We start from the raw sequence: 16,683 nt of genomic DNA, 5'->3' as shown, positions 1-16,683 counted from the left end.
GACATTGACAACAAAAAGTTTTTAGTTCAACAACAGCCTGACTTGAAAAAGTTTACTTTTGCGCAATGAACACGTTTCCAAGTCGCGTTTCTATTGATTCATTTAAAATTTTGCACCAAAGTCACTACCCAATGCTGGCACGGTATAGCCACGATTCAATAAAATACATAATGAATTTCAAATGTAGAATCATACGAGGAAACTTGGTGTCTTGTTGCTTTTCTGAACGTGCGTGTTACCTGCATTTAGAATACAAAATGGCGGGAAAAACTAAGTTTATAAAAAAACCAGGCTATCTTAAAAAAAGTAACAAATACTCTTATTAAATAAGCAACATGAATGTCGTCAAAAGAAAAAATCGATGTCACAAAACAGTAATGAAGCCTAAAACTAATTTAGTTCGTAAGGATAATGCAATAGGTAAGATAATTTAAAAAAAATATATATTGAAGTTCCGCTTTCCACTTATGTTTTCGGAAATATTATTAAAGGAACAAACTTTATTCAAAGGTATACGCAGTTCAACGTCTATCCCCTTTTCCTCTTACAAGCCAGTAAACGCGACGCGTAAAATGACCAAAGACCCCGAGCCTCGATATCAGTTTAATATTCAAACTCTAAACACAACCAAGACATCGACAATGGGACCACCTTCAGGGCCTCCCCCAAGTTTAAAACGAAAGTAAGTTTTACGTAATAATTCTTTAACGGTCGAATAAGCTATGGAGTATGGACCTGAAGTCGATGTCATAAATTTTGTATAAAAAGAAAATTTTGTAAGTTGGTTATGGTTTCCAACTACAACTACTAACTAATTTTATTAGTATTTTCTTCGATTTTATTTAATTTTTGACTTTTTTCATTGGTAATACTACTTTTCCTGTACGATTTGATGACCTCCCTGGGGCAGTGCCCGCTGCGATCTCATAGGTAGATGAGAGAGTTCGATTCCCGGCGTTGTTATATCTTCCGAGTTTTCTCTTTTCTGGTCTTGTGGGTTGTTTGGCCGTGGCTATATACTACCCTACCGACAATGAAGTGCTAGCAAGCGACTTTAGCTATCCGGTAAGATGCCGCTTAGAAACCGATGGGTGCCATATCCCGCGCTAAAACGATGCGGATAAGTTAACGAAGCAGCGGAAGGGACGACAGTATCTTTACATAGGATAAAACAAAGTCATTCGCGCTGTTTGTACGCTTAGATCTTTTAATCTACTCAACGGATTTTAATGCAGTTTACAACAATAGATAGAGGGATTCAAGATGTTGGTTTGTATGTTGTATCCACTTTACATACATAATATTATAGAAGAGAATAGCCAAGAAATTCATAGATTTATAATGTATGTGTAACAAACATATTTTTGTAACAACGCTGGTCTAAACCTCACGAAATAGATTAAAAATCTATTAATATAATCAATCTAAACTTAACAACATTAGTATCTACGCTGCACCCGTGCGAAGCCGGGCGGGTCTTTAGTTATTTTATATATAGGTTTCTGTATAGCATTAAGTTATCTATATCGTAGGCACTGACGTAAAGTCGACGTAAGTAACGGTAATTGCTTTAATTGGTAAAGATGTCAGATTGAATTTGAGAAGTTTTTATAGGTACTAATATTTTAACGAATTAAATTTTATTTTTTAAGCTAAGTACGATTATAAAGTTGCATTTAGTACGTAAGTTCTCCAGCATAGCGTCGTGAACGTCGTGAATAATGTTTTAACTTACTGTACTAAGTTTTGCAGACAGGCGTGGATAATATGAGGATAACGCGACGACGGCGCGGCGTGCGAGATTGTCAACAATAGTTTATGATGTCAGTCCGTATTTTACTGTTGAGTTAATGTCGACTTTTTCATTTAAATACGATACGAAATTTGTCTACGACACGACACGATTGTCTGTTTTTAGATTATCTAAAATAGCATATAATTCGTTACTATATGGAATTTTTTTCGTTTCGAAGTATTGTATGTTTATCTTATCTATATTTTTATTCGATCACATGTTATGACAATCTGATGATAGGTAAGTAGCGACGCAAGTGGTAACGCTCTAATCCGGAAAGAAACCCCTTCCTGTTTTCCTCGTCCCAGTTACAGTTTCCGGTCGATTTCTCTCTGTTTTCCAAACTCTAACAAGAGATTGCTACTAAGCGATAAGGCCGCCTTTTGGGTTCTTCCTTTTGAGTTTCTTCTTTTCCTACCCTTTTCCCTTTTGTGTAATCCCTAATCGGTTTCAACCCATTTACTTATTAACTAATGTAACTAGATGTTTAATATGTTTTTTTTTTGGCACACTGGTGAGCGCTGTGCTCTTATAACTGGAGGTCTCGGGTTGTCTCTGGTCTGGTCCGGTGGGAGGCTTCGGCCGTGGCTAGAAATCGACCGGAAACTGTAACTGGTACGAGGAATACAGGAAGGGGTTTCTTTCAGTTAGTTCTTTCTCTTTGAAATAGATTGCTAAATATTTTTTCCTCTTAGATTATTAAGTAATTCGATATCTTCAAAACCTGAATCCTCGTCGAGCGGCCAGGCACATCCACGTGTATTAGCCAGTGATTCGGCTCCTGCTTATAGTTTGGACTTGCATACTCCAAGGAACCGACCAACGGCACTTAGATATATAAGCAGTAGTAGTAGAGGTATGTATATAATTCAATGATACGCTTCCTGGAGGTTTAGTTGCTCTGAGCAATTAATCCATCCGTTAGAATGATATCTACTCAGACAGTTGATATTTTTTTAATCCACCGGGGTTTCATAAGAAACACTGGCTCAAAGACTGACTTACCTTTTGGCATTATGAGAAAAAGACAAAATCTTTTATTTCAACTTACACTACTTATTATTTTGTATCACTCATGCGGGGAAAGTAGTATCTTAACGCACGCTGTTGCGGTTGAAAAAGAACCGTTTGCCCATTTTAAAATTTCGCACTCAAATTTTCCCCGCATTTGCAATACAAAATAGTATGTGCAACAAGTGCAACATCGATTACCCACTCAAGCGAGTGACCGCACTCGCTTCTCTCGTGCGTTCAACTTCGCTTTCGTGGGCAATCGACAACTTGTCGCACTAGTTGCACAATATACTATAAAAACACACTATTGTACACTGACGTAATTGTACTTGTTTATTATGGCTCCATTAGACGCGCCAGCGGTTTTTGAAAAAAGGTAGGAGATAAGATTCTACCGAGATGATGACGGAAAGCGCTTTTGAAGTTACAGAGATACTTTATAGATAATGTTTATATCCTCTTTGGCGCTAGGAATAGATTATAGGTATTGAAGGGCTGACTTGTAGTAGAATTATGAACTTATTAACCCATTACCGGCCCACTACAGGAAACGGACCTCCTCCCATAATGAGAAGGGGTTAAGGCCGTAGTCCACCACGCTGGCCCAGTGCGGATTAGTGGTGATTGTTCTGAAGATAAACCATTGATTGTTTTAGTTTTCTTGTAGTAGATCAAAGAGTATATAAACCGTAAATAATTCAAACTGTAGGTAATTATGCATATTAATATGTTACAAGTTAAAGAATATGTTGTGATGTACCGAAGAGTACAGCAGTAAACGTGCAGTAGGTAAATACCCGTTATTTTTACTATTCCTTAACTGTTACTTATCTTTAATAGTCATGACCTAACTAAAGGTAGGTAAAACTAATGTTTTATTTATATTCCACGATATGGGTACTTTTCTCGACTGTTACGTAGCTCTGCTAAATAGCTAGGCGTAGCTCGCCTGGCTATTTAGCAGGTTATAATCGCCTGAGTGCGATTTCAGAGTTGGGCCAAAACTTAATAGGTAGGAGTTTAAAAAAGTAACGCTCGCAATTGTATAAGTAGTATTAGTCGAGTGTCGTATCATTGTAACTTCAAAGAAAATATAACCTACTAGTCTTGATGTAAGTCTTAAATTCGTCCACACTACTACAGCCAGCGTTCTTGGCGGAGCCTTTGTGAAATAAGACAGATATCGGCATACGGCTATAAAATTTACCTACCAGCCTTGGTTTAAGTCTTAAATTCGTCCACGCTGATAAAGCCAGCGCTCTTAGCGGAGCCTAAAAAATTTGTTAATTTGCAATAATTCAAAAAAAAAAAAATAATGAATACAACTGCAGGTGGTCATAGTGGCACAAGATCAGCACGATCAACGAGCACATCCGTCGTACAAGCTAGTGTAATACTCGGTAAGAATAAGAAAATTACCGCATGATGATTCTTTAAAAATCACGTAATCTTTCATAAAACATTTTATCTTATCTCCATAACTTGAGGGCGGTGTGAATTATATTTTATTCTTTTCATTATACAGTATCTAAAAACTCCCGCTTAGCGTCACAGTGCAGCTTTTGCCAGATGAATTTTCATCACCTTTTCTTCAGAAAATAACCCGACCCACTGCGTCGCATCCACGGTATAGCTTCATTATTGCGCAATGTTAGATAGTTCTCACGAATTCAGCTATCAAAAGAAAACGCCCGACCGACAATTAACAGACAGACAGACAGACGGACCGGTGGTAGAGTCACTACAAACAGACTATGACTTGACGTTTCAAAAGTGCTTATTAATTACGTTGTAACTACTGAGAAGCCGATCTAGCTCCACTTTTTCGAAAATTGCATCCATTTTATCCGTAATAGGGCGACCAGAGCGGGGTGCATGTTTGAAATCAAAATTTCCGGATTGAAAACGCTTAAACCAAATTTGTGCTACTCTCACAGACGCTGCATTGGGTCCATAAAGATCGCAAATTTTTCCGCGGCTTGCGTTGCATTTTTACCTCTTTTGCAGTACAATTTTAAAATGTATCGAATTTCTTCATTCACACACACACACACACACACACAGGATTCATTCATTCACAGTACGAAAAACAAATAAAAATCACACATTTTCCTAATTTGAATTTGGAATTATCTTCTTTAAAAATTCAACTGTTAAGGATACCAAAACCAGCCGGATACAAACAGTATAGCCAAAGAGATTTTATTACAAGTTTATACATACTATAATACGAAAGAACTTTTTCCCCAACCAATTTATACAAAATGTGAACATAGCAGTGAGTTGTGATGGCGATAACTACATTCGTAAACTTAAAACTAAAGCTACGTGGGTTCCAAACGCGCCCTGGTTTAAGAAGAAGCCCACAACAAACTTAGCCGGGTGTTCTTTATGAAATCACCATATATTTCCCACATACCTACGTACTTTTCTCCCGGTCAACCTTTTCTTCCTGGTTTAATATTTAAAAACTAATTCCAGCAATATCCGAAGGCCGCGGGATGGCTCGGGGTGAAATAGGCATGGCAGCAATAGACCTCCGACACCCACACCTCGTGTTATGCCAGTTTAGCGATACATTGCTGTACACGCATACGCTTACCAAGATCAACTATTTTAATCCTGTAGAGGTTGTACAAGTTATTTGTTAGTTTTCTGAATAATCCTCGGATTCGATAGATTATTCTCTATTAACAGCTATAAAATGTAGTAGTTCCAAGTTGCATGCACTTTATACTAGCTAAAATCACTGACTAACCCTCAAAAAAAAATTATAACCCTTTCAAAGAATTTTTCAAATTTATTTAATCTGTCTTCTTAATAGGTAGAACACCAACATCCTGTAATAGATCAAATTGAATACATCTACATTAATCTTTTATCTTAGCTTTAGTATTTCAAGAAATTTAATTCAGTATCAGTGCTTGACTAAAAGTAAAAAAATTCCACAAGGAACATCCAAATAAAGTATATCTTAGATTTCTTAATCAGTCAATTTAATGATATTTGGCATGTGTCTTCCAGATAATAGTTCCACACACTTTCTGCGAGGGCGCACAGTCAAATCAACTATATAAACTTATCAAAGATCAATATCCTTTCGTCAATATAACCGCAGTGCAGAGACGTCATTTTAACGATGCAGCTGGCCGCCAGAACATACAATCTCTCTGTGCTCCACAATACAGCGCAGTATATCTACAAGTAATTCATAAGTATGATCAAGTGTTTATATAATATTTTATTTTTATTTGTACTCATTAAGGCCCAAACAGTTTACTCAATACTTAGAATTAGTACAAAGAAAATAACACATACACCAATTAAGCAGCCGCTAATAAATCATACGAATACATAAAAATCAACAGCAAACTTAAAACAAATAGGCGTTTGAAAAAAGATGTTTATAAGGGAAGACCCTTATTAAAATTATCCATCAAAGTGGATATATGAAAACATGTAGTACCTTTAATTTCCAAACAGTTTATATGGACTCAAATATAGAAAGGCATCGTAAGAAACCTGATCAAACTCATGAGATTTAATCCCTTGCGAAGTAAATCTATATACATAAAAATTAAATGCTGTTCGTTAGTCTAACTAAAACTCGTGACAGGCTTGACCGATTTGGCTAATTTAGATCTTGAACTATTCGTAGAAGTCCAGTGCTCAAAATCTTAAATTCCACGCTTTTAATTCAGTGAAATGTGTGCATTCCGAGCTTTGGAAATTCGAAAGCTAATATTTTATCTTGGACGGTGAGTTTGATGGCTTCGATTTCCACGCAATCTACCATTATTCATTGAAATACTTATTTTCTACCCTTCTTCTCTATAACTCATCCTTGCTACTTACCAATCTTGTTCTTGACGTTTCAGGAGTTTCCTTTTTAAACCAGCGATAGAAATATCGATTTAATTCTATAATATTTTCTGTGAGGTATTTTACACATCATCTGACCATTTCCTTCTCTATTTAGAATCTCAATTACATCTAGTATCGAATTTTAGAATGAGTAGCAGCATGACGTTGCATTCCCGTTGCCATTTATGCTTAAACAACCACCGCATTTGTCGATAACACCATATCTTTGTCGAATTCATAAAATAAACCGAGTTTTACATAACTATATTAACTTAAATACTTCTGTACCACAGATTTTATGCACTCACAGCTGCAGCGGCAGCACTGAAATATGTAGAGTACATTCAATGTATCGTTTTCGCTAGAGAATCGTTGAAAATAGAATATCACTCATCTGAAAACACCATGATTATAGGTAAAATTATGTTTTTCTCTTCTTCAAATACCTGAAGAGTTATTTTAATTACTAAATAAACCTATAGCACTATTTGCAGATGTAGGTACAGCAACTCAATTAGAATTAGTTCATCCTTTGTTGCCATCAGCAGGGCCTACTTGTTGCCTATTAGGAGTACTAGGTCCAACGTATACTGTTGGTGGCATCAGGGCTCTAAGAGCTGCAATACTTCAACCGTCATGTAATAAAGAATTTATAGAAGCCAGACTTGACTCGGTTCAAGAGCTCATTGAGAGTGAAGCGGGACTAATGACAGATTTACAGGTTAATCATTTAAAAAGTATAAGTAGCATTTATCGTAAATTGCTAGACAAAAACTACGTTGAAATTCTTGGATTACAGGATGTTATCAAAAAGTTAGCAGAAATAGACAAAATTTTATTTTTATGCATCGAAACACCGAACCAGAATATGGACAAGTACGGAGAAGCTCAATTAAATCAAACTCTTCTTCTAAAAACTACAATGGAAATGGTACCAAAATTATTAGAAGCGCTAAAATCTGCCGAAAGTGGAAGGCTTAGAAAAATAAAAATGGTAATACTCACGTATTTTTTCTCGTACATTTAGATTTTATCCAAGAAAACATAAAACTCAACATTTTTGTAAATTAACATAATATTTAGGATTTCGAAAACCCACATTATGAGCAAATAGCTCTTCGAATACGTAACATAATACAAGATGAAGCTCATTTAGAAAAGGGAGCTATGGGAAGCCTTCAACGTTGCTTCGCAGTGAAACCTGAAATAAATGGACTCCTAGATGTAGCCAGAAGAACTTATTCTGAGCTTATTGAAGACATACAAAAAAACGTAGAGCAATTAAGTGAGACGTACGATTTGCCTATACGTCTACACCAGAATGTTATGAAAGGATTCCATATTGTTCTGCCAATTGCTCCAAAGAATCGTAGGCACTTTAACATTGAGGACATACCATCGATATTCATCCAGGTAATTTTTTTGTTATTAATTTGGATTATTAAACTGTCTCTTTGTTTATATTACTTGCTTTTTGTTAAAATAAAATATATATCTAAAATAGCCGTTGATATTTTGGTCTGCTTTTAAATTCTGCTAAAAATTCTAGGTTCTTTTTAACGGTGCAAGTGTTACGATGACTACAGAAGAACTAGTTGTTTTAGATCACCAAGCGAAGGAATCGCTAAATGAAATTCAAAAGATGAGCAATATGTATCACTATATTTTTTTATTTTTTGTAACTTTCTGTTTTCAATACGATTTTATTCACACTTTTTAATAACCACTCTCTTTTCCAGTGTTATTTCCACATTAATAAAAGAACTTCGTCCATTTATGTTTAGTCTCTATAAACTGTGTGAAAATGTTGCGGAATTAGATATACTGCTATCATTAGCACAAGTATGATCAATTTTCGACTAAAATTTTATTTTAAATTTCAATTATTTCGGAAAATAATAGCTAAATATTAAATATTGTTTGTACAGGCCAGTGCGGTAGGTTCATATATTAGACCTGAATTCGATAATTATTTAGAAGTTAGAAACTGCGTTCATCCCCTTTTGGACTACAACAGTCAAGTAATGCCAGTCCCAAATGATATTGTAAGTTTTCATGAAATTGTATTCATACTATAAATATACTGCTCAAAACTTTTTAATCAATTTTCTTCTTTTTAATCAGTTAGCAACTCCCGAGCACAATTTTACTATAATAACAGGACCAAATATGGGAGGGAAAAGTATTTATATTAAACAAATCGCTATAATGCAAATAATGGCACAAGTAAGTAGATTGATTAATATTTTTAAAAAAAATTGTTGAGATACGTTAACAGTAAACTAACACTTACTAAAATTCAGTTGGGTTGCTTCCTACCTGCGACGAATGCCGTGCTCAGATTATGTGATCGTATTTTCTCAAGAATTGGATTTAATGATAGCGTCGAATTTAATGCTTCAACTTATGTCATTGAGGTAATTAACTTCGATATAACCAAAACAAAATATCATGTAGAGTTATGTAAAAATGTATATAATATTTGAATCTTTAAAGATGAAAGAAACCCAACACATATTAAAGGGGCTGACCTCAACTAGCTTGGTTATTATCGACGAATTATGCAGGTTAGTGCTAATCTTTATGAATGAATTAAAATCTTTCTTCCTTTAAGATTATCATTTTCTCTTTAACTTTATAGAGGAACAAGCGTCGAAGAAGGAACGAGTATTGCATGGTCGATTTGTGAGCAACTTTTAATGAGTGAATCCTTCACTTTTTTTACTACACACTTTTTGTACCTCACCAGACTTGGAGACTTGTACTGTAACGTTGTTAAGTAAAATCAAAATAATTTAAGTATTCAAATGAGACCAGAATATATAACAGTGTTTATAGACGTTTTCAATTATTTCAGTCGGCATACAGCAGTGATTGAAGAAAATGCCAATTCTCAAGGCTTAGAACGAAAATTAGTTTACCAATATAAAATTGACATAGGAATAACAAAAATAGACCACTATGGGTTATCTTTGGCAGCTAAAACCAGTTTGCCAGAGGATACCGTCATCTTAGCCGAAGAAATAGCTAAAGTCATTGCTAGAAATAGACAGGTAATTAAATCTACAATAATATAATAATCATCGTCATCCGCACACATGAATAAAGATTTTATAAGTTTGAATTTGAATTTATTGGCGAGTTTTGACCATGAAAAACATGTACCCATATCGAAAATCAATGTTTTGTCTAGTAACACGAGATTTGTATGTAAGCTTTATAGAGACTCATACTGAATACCTATTGCACTATGCATAACATATTAAGCGATTATTGCATTTTACAGCCACAAATTTTAAAAACAATTAATATAACTGACGACCAACTTTTATATGAACTTAATGCAAAAATTCAAAATGAAATACGAAAACACAACAATGATTCAGTAAAAATAATTTTACAACAATTCAAGAATGATAATCGTCAGCTCATCGACAGAATACAAGTAGAAAAAAGAACACTTAGTTATAAACCAGACACAAATGCAAATTCTACATCAGAGAATATTAGAAACATCAATAATAATTTGCCATCAAGCCATGGCACAAAGAATCAAAAAGCAGATGAGCCGTTTCCAAAGTTCAGTTCCACTTCAACAACCTGCTATACCAATTCTGATACAGAATGTATAGATATAAAAACGAACTTCTACTCTGCTGTAACTTCCTCTACTGAAATGTTAAGCACGATCATTCAAACAAAAGACAAAAATCCTGCAATAAATATTACGCATGAACGCTTAAATGAAAACAAGTCGGCAAATCAAGACAATAGTCCGGACTTAAATAATAAATCAATTGATCCCTTTATTACAAAAATACCTGAAAACCTTACTAAAAACTTAGTGATTGAATTTAATAGAACGAAATCAATCGAAGGGGATCAGATATCAGATGAAGAAAGTACAGATACGGATAAGGTAGAAGAAGATATTGAGTTACAAGACAAGGACTTAGAAAAGTACAGCGAAAGCAGTACATCAGATTCAGATCACTCAGATATAGCATCGGCACCAACGCAGCTTATTGAATCTCAATATAAAGACACTGATAATAGTTTGACATTATCAGATCAAAATTTATTAAAAGAGACTATAAATGAAATTAGAGAAGAAATGTTCTTGCATGACGAATCTATTGAGACCCTGATTCTTACGCCCCCAGTACAATTTAGATAAAAAAAACACTAAACTTAATAATGATGTAATGGAGACATTTTTAATAAAATGTGTAAACATTAAGGATAGTTTATCTTATAATTTTCACTAATTTTATTAAATTATTAAAATGCAAATAACGCAGAAATTGGTTTAGTTAAAAACAGGATCTATTTTCACTATTCTGAGTAAATCCTGTATCTGAGATTATTTACAGTTAAACGGCTGAGTTATTGTCTATTCATCTTAACTTGACGCGTTAACTGATTGGCGGTACTAAAGGATTCAGTGCTACATTACAATTATAGTGGCTTATAAATTACAGACTAATGTTCGTGTTCACTGAGCCTAAGAAACTCCTAAATCGGATGCTTAAAGATTAATGTAATGCCTTGAGACAAAAAACAAGTTTCAACTTTTACGTGATGGTTGATGTGAGCGCTGACTGATGACGTTGGGCGCCATCTTTAATTACGAGACCAAGTCTGATAAGATGTATTTAAATGTTTATGGAACGCTTAATTTATCACAATATTATAAAAAAGCTTAGAAGATTTTACTGAGAATGTTGAATGAGGTAATGCTCGCAATTCGGGAATGGACTGGTGCTAAAGTTAAATAAGCTTGTTTTTAGCTTTTAATCATTTATAAAATAACTTTCATAAAACTTAGTGTAAAAAGTTGAGAGTAGTGTAAAAAGTTGTTGGCGAAAATGATTCAGATTCGTAAAAAATTATATTTATTGGTTACAAAATAAATAAATTAAGAAAGAAAGAGTAATTTAGGTATCATATTATAACTTGATATTATATCCCTATGATAAATTCAATAATAAGTACATTGCTGCAAAAAACCACTATAATATAATAGTTTCATAAAATATCGATTTTTCATCCACAATCGGACAATAAATTGATCTCACATCCCTAGAACGCGAGGCCGCTGGGCAATTGGCAAAATGCAAATGGCTGCCGTATGAAGTTTTGCGTTTTGTAATAAATTCAACGAGTTATTCTCTTTAAATATACCAATGTATTTCAACAATTGTATTAGTTTTATAATAAAGTAGAAGAAAAGAGGCTGAAGTGAGTAATTTTATCTGAAGCAGTGTTTAATTTGGTTACCGGTATCCGTTGTTTGTACTAAGACTTTTAGGCTATTGTCATAGTTTTGTTTTAAAAATCCACGTGTGGAGTGTATTTTATAGTTCTTTACTATTTTTAGGTATTCTTAGACGATTTAATAAGTATTGCTAAATAAACTAAGCGGTTCCCCCGTACTTCGTCCGCGCACTACTATGATAAGTCGAATTTTGTTTTGCCTATCCGCTTTTGTACGCATTACAGCCTGGTCCACTGCTGCTTAGCTGCTAAAGGTTGAAGCGAGTGGTTAAATAAAATTAGTTGAAATTGGGCCATCAAATGCTCAATCTCTGAAACTACTAGTCAGAGAGTTAAGTTCAAATGAACTAATGTAGTTCTATTATCAAATAACTTTATTATTGGTTTATAAATATATTAGTGACAAACATAATCCATTTTTAATTATTTGTCTTTACTTTTTTTTTTTAAAGTATGTTTGAAAATATAGACTAAATGTGTTCACTAACAAATTATCTATATTATTTCTATCTATTTATATTTTCTTATACATCCTGTGGGAACCGTTTGTTTTTCTGGGATTAAAAGTAGCTTCTATGCCAAATATCAAGTTGAATGGTTATTTGTTTAGGGTCTGGAGGAAGGGCAATCAAACACACTTGAGTACATATTTATAATATTAGTAACAATCTCTGTTTTTCATTGTTATAAACACACCTTACACTTTATTATGCATTGAAAAGTTTGAGACAAGCTAGAAAAAATTGTATAGGAAATGAACTTATCTCTCAGTGGAATGGTCTATCAATGGAATTATGCCTCCATGGAAACAAGAGAGTTTTAAAATGATATATCAAAATATTTAAAAGTTGGACAGAACAGTGAAAACCATTTTCTGTCCAACTTTTAATGTGCTAATGCTGTACAGAAATTAGGTCTTTAAATTAAAACCAAAATAAAAAACTGAAAAAGCCTTTTTACAATGATTTAATTGCTTGTTGCTGATATACAGTCTTACTAAATCTATTCTAAATATTAAATGATACTTATTTATGAAAAAACACAAAGTATTTGTAACAACAGTGCACTCGTAAGTAGTGAATTTGTAAGTCAAGCTTTCCTTTGACAGAGGCCTCCTCTTGTATTCTTCATTGTGATCTGTCATTTTCCCATCATTCTTCTGACTGACCTTTTATCTGGGGTACCAAGTTATGACCTCTTTTGTCCATTTTCTTCAGAGGATCCAACCACATTCCCAGGTTAGCGCCATAATAGCATTTTAATCTTTCTAAGAAGTCAGATCTTTATATTCAAGCAAAGTAAATTGAAAATCATGATGAAAAATTATTAACCACTGCAAACATTTTTTAAAGAACAGCACTCTTAATTCAACATAGTTGAAAGAAAAGGATTTCACTTACATTTAAGTAGACTCGGGACATTTAGGGCTTTAGAAAAAAATAAGCAAAACATGTTTGTTTTTCACACTTAAACATTCTAAAAATTTCTCTAATCTACAATAATGTTTGTTGGATCCTTTTTTTTGTTTAATTTCATCCAATTTAAAAACCCATCAAATGACTGTGTTACTTACGGCACCGCAGTGTGGCTGAAGATTTAGCATATAAAATGTTTGTTACTCAATGTAGTTCTGCTATAAAGTATAGTAGCTGGTGCCCATGCCACCTTGTCCACGTTCATGACGGTTTTTTTACAAATCTCCTGTGGGAGCCTTGTATATACTTCATACTTCATGTATATACTTCACTGTATACAACAATCTGTGTTGGGTATGAATTGCTCTAACTTGATAGCTCAACATTAACTAGACTGTGAGATGGTGATAACAAAAAAAAAACCTGGCTTAGTTTGTTGTGGGCTCTTCTTAGACCAGGGCGCGTTTGGAACCCTCCTAGCTCTAGTTTTAAGTTAATCAACGCAGTTATAACCATCACTAACATTAGTAACATGCTAAATGTATGAACGCTTCATTAGTGCCTGTAATAAGGTCTACATAAATCAAACGTTTTTGAATTTCGAATTTTGTTATAGGAAGCCGCAGCCATGTCGCTGCCGCCGTATCTCTTGGGGCCCAACCCCTGGGCCACCATGATGGCGCAGCAACAGTTGGCGGCGGCCCAGCAGGCGGCTATGCAGGCACATGCAGCCGCTTCTGCCGCGGCGCCTCCCATCCCGCCAGTTCAGCCTCCCAAACCACATCATATTTCAGAGGAGAAGATCAAGGATAAAGGTAAGGATGAATGAAGCTGTGCAGAAAGCTAACGATTCGACGTCGTATCGTGTTGTATGTCTTTTGTTCTGAACATAAAGTATAGACTTCAGCTTCCCTATGTATTCTAAAGGAGGTTGCGTGGAAGGATCATCATTTCTATATAACATTTTTGTCATATATAAGTATCTACATCATTTGTTTACCTTTTCTCAACAAAAGTAAAACCAAGTGGGTAGTTTAATTAACACATGTATAGACTGTCAAGTTTTGCTACCTAGCTCAATAAACGTGTTACTATGAAATATCGTATTATTTATACATAATAATTTTTTTTTTACGTATAATAATCATCTGAAATATTTATGATTACCCTGTGGCCCAATTTTCGGCACATTCATTTAAGTGACTGAAATATTTCCCAGGGTTATATTAAAATGCAGTCTTAGATATAGACTTTCCATTTTAGTGCAATTGAAAGATGCTGTCCACTGCATACATATTTAAATTCTTGATTCATGATGCACACGTTGAATCTAAGAAGTCACGCAAAACCTACACTTACGTAACTGTGTAACTGTCTGGTATTTATTAGAAGAATAGTAATTGTCAATTCTAGTGCATTTTAAATAGAGTTACAAGGCTCTTTATACCTAATAACAGGGAAAATTTTGAGTTGGACTCACTTTAGTGCTACCATACTACAATGCACTACCTATTAAAAACTACACATTATTATTGACATCGTTTAATGATTAGCTTTTTTAGTATTATATGATTTTTTTGATTTGAAGCTGTGATAGCTTATTGGGTAGGAGCCTGACTTCACTTTTGGGGAGCTGAGTTAAAATCCCAGCAAGCACCTCTAACTTTTCTAAGTTATGTGCGTTTTAAGTACCTAATTAAAACATGAAGAAACCTGTTTAAAACCTGAGAGTTCTACATAATTTTCTCAAAGATGGGTGGAGTCCACCAATCTGCACTGGGCCCTTTTCACTGTGGGAAGAGACCCAGGCTCTGTAGTGTGCCGGTAATGAGTTTGTGTTGACCAAAATATACCGATTACAAGAATTCTAACTCTTTACTTATTTTTCATAAGATGTCTCGGATAATATTATGTCAGTACACTGACTGTCATAATATTATCCGAAAATATATATCCATGCAAGCACGCTCCACCTCAAGCTGCGTCATCTAAATCTTTTACCATCAGATGTCAATGTAGGCAAATGCTAGTAGCTACATTAAAAAAAAAGTAATTTATGTTTCATTCTTTGGCAAATAGCTCAAAAATGGCTTCAACTGCAGTCGAAGCGATATGCCGAAAAGCGAAAATTCGGTTTTGTCGACGCTCAGAAGGAAGACATGCCGCCCGAACATATCCGCAAAATCATCCGCGACCACGGCGATATGACCAGCCGCAAATACCGACATGACAAACGTGTATACCTTGGAGCCTTAAAATACATGCCACATGCTGTTATGAAGCTTTTGGAAAACATGCCTATGCCTTGGGAGCAGATTAGGGATGTTAGAGTCCTGTACCATATAACTGGTGCTATAACATTTGTCAATGAAATCCCTTGGGTCATCGAACCAGTATACATAGCTCAATGGGGTACGATGTGGATTATGATGAGGAGGGAAAAACGTGACCGACGTCACTTCAAACGTATGCGATTTCCTCCATTCGATGATGAGGAACCTCCACTGGACTATGCTGATAACATCCTTGACGTTGAGCCTCTAGAACCTATACAGATTGAATTGGATCCCGAGGAAGATGGGGCTGTTGCATCATGGTTCTATGACCATAAACCTCTGTTGGACACAAGACACGTAAATGGATCTACATACAGAAAATGGAACTTATCGTTACCACAAATGGCAACTTTATATAGACTTGCAAATCAACTGCTTACTGATCTGGTAGATGATAACTATTTCTACTTGTTTGATTCAAAGAGTTTTTTCACTGCCAAGGCTTTGAATATGGCTATACCTGGTGGTCCAAAGTTTGAGCCACTTGTAAAGGATAACTCAGCTGGTGATGAAGATTGGAATGAGTTTAACGACATCAATAAGATCATTATACGACAGCCTATCAGGACGGAGTACCGAATTGCTTTCCCATACCTGTACAATAACCTGCCGCATTTTGTTCAATTGTCCTGGTAAGTAACATTTGTATTTAACTAAAATTTAGTATGTATGTTCAATAGGCCCTCCCCCTTATCGCTCAAGAGAAGTAAATCAATCATTGGGTAAATTAGAATGCATCATGTAGTCATATCCATGACTACATAATGCATTATACTACTGTTTCAAACCTCTACATGACAGTGGCTTTAACAGTAACCAAATGGCAGCTACCAGACACCATATTATTGTTGGGCTAGCAATCATTCATCTGTGTCTGCATTATTTTTCTCTTTGAACCACCACCCACCACCACCCTACAGACAAAGACGTGCCGCTAAGCGATTTAGTGGTCCGGTGCGATGTCGCGTACAAACCGATTAGG

The 16,683-nt window shown here is 34.9% G+C and overlaps 2 protein-coding genes across 2 annotated transcripts in view; both read left to right on the top strand.

The window, feature by feature from the left end:
* The first annotated feature begins 377 nt into the window (after positions 1-377).
* Positions 378-10,850, top strand: LOC120628780 (mutS protein homolog 4-like). Its single transcript, XM_039897399.1, has 19 exons — positions 378-420; positions 511-682; positions 2,491-2,651; positions 4,141-4,209; positions 5,291-5,439; positions 5,834-6,024; positions 6,967-7,088; positions 7,168-7,394; positions 7,473-7,667; positions 7,757-8,086; positions 8,223-8,326; positions 8,413-8,515; positions 8,602-8,718; positions 8,798-8,899; positions 8,977-9,090; positions 9,170-9,240; positions 9,315-9,452; positions 9,531-9,726; positions 9,960-10,850. Exons 1-19 carry the CDS (start codon positions 378-380, stop codon positions 10,848-10,850), a joined length of 3,495 nt encoding a protein of 1,164 aa, XP_039753333.1.
* Positions 10,851-11,784: 934 nt separating this feature from the next.
* Positions 11,785-16,683, top strand: part of LOC120628959 (pre-mRNA-processing-splicing factor 8) — a 33,291-nt gene continuing 28,392 nt past the window's right edge. The window contains exons 1-3 of the mRNA XM_039897661.1: positions 11,785-11,914; positions 13,982-14,180; positions 15,445-16,333. Of these exons, the coding sequence (XP_039753595.1) occupies positions 13,994-14,180; positions 15,445-16,333 (1,076 nt within the window). The 5' untranslated portion in view covers positions 11,785-11,914; positions 13,982-13,993. The remainder of the gene's footprint in view (positions 11,915-13,981; positions 14,181-15,444; positions 16,334-16,683) is intronic.

This window comes from Pararge aegeria, chromosome 13, assembly GCF_905163445.1.
Source record: "Pararge aegeria chromosome 13, ilParAegt1.1, whole genome shotgun sequence".
Lineage (NCBI taxonomy): Eukaryota > Metazoa > Arthropoda > Insecta > Lepidoptera > Nymphalidae > Pararge > Pararge aegeria.
The sequence above is the reverse complement of the archived record's forward strand: the minus strand, read 5'-3'. Positions and strand labels throughout refer to the sequence as shown.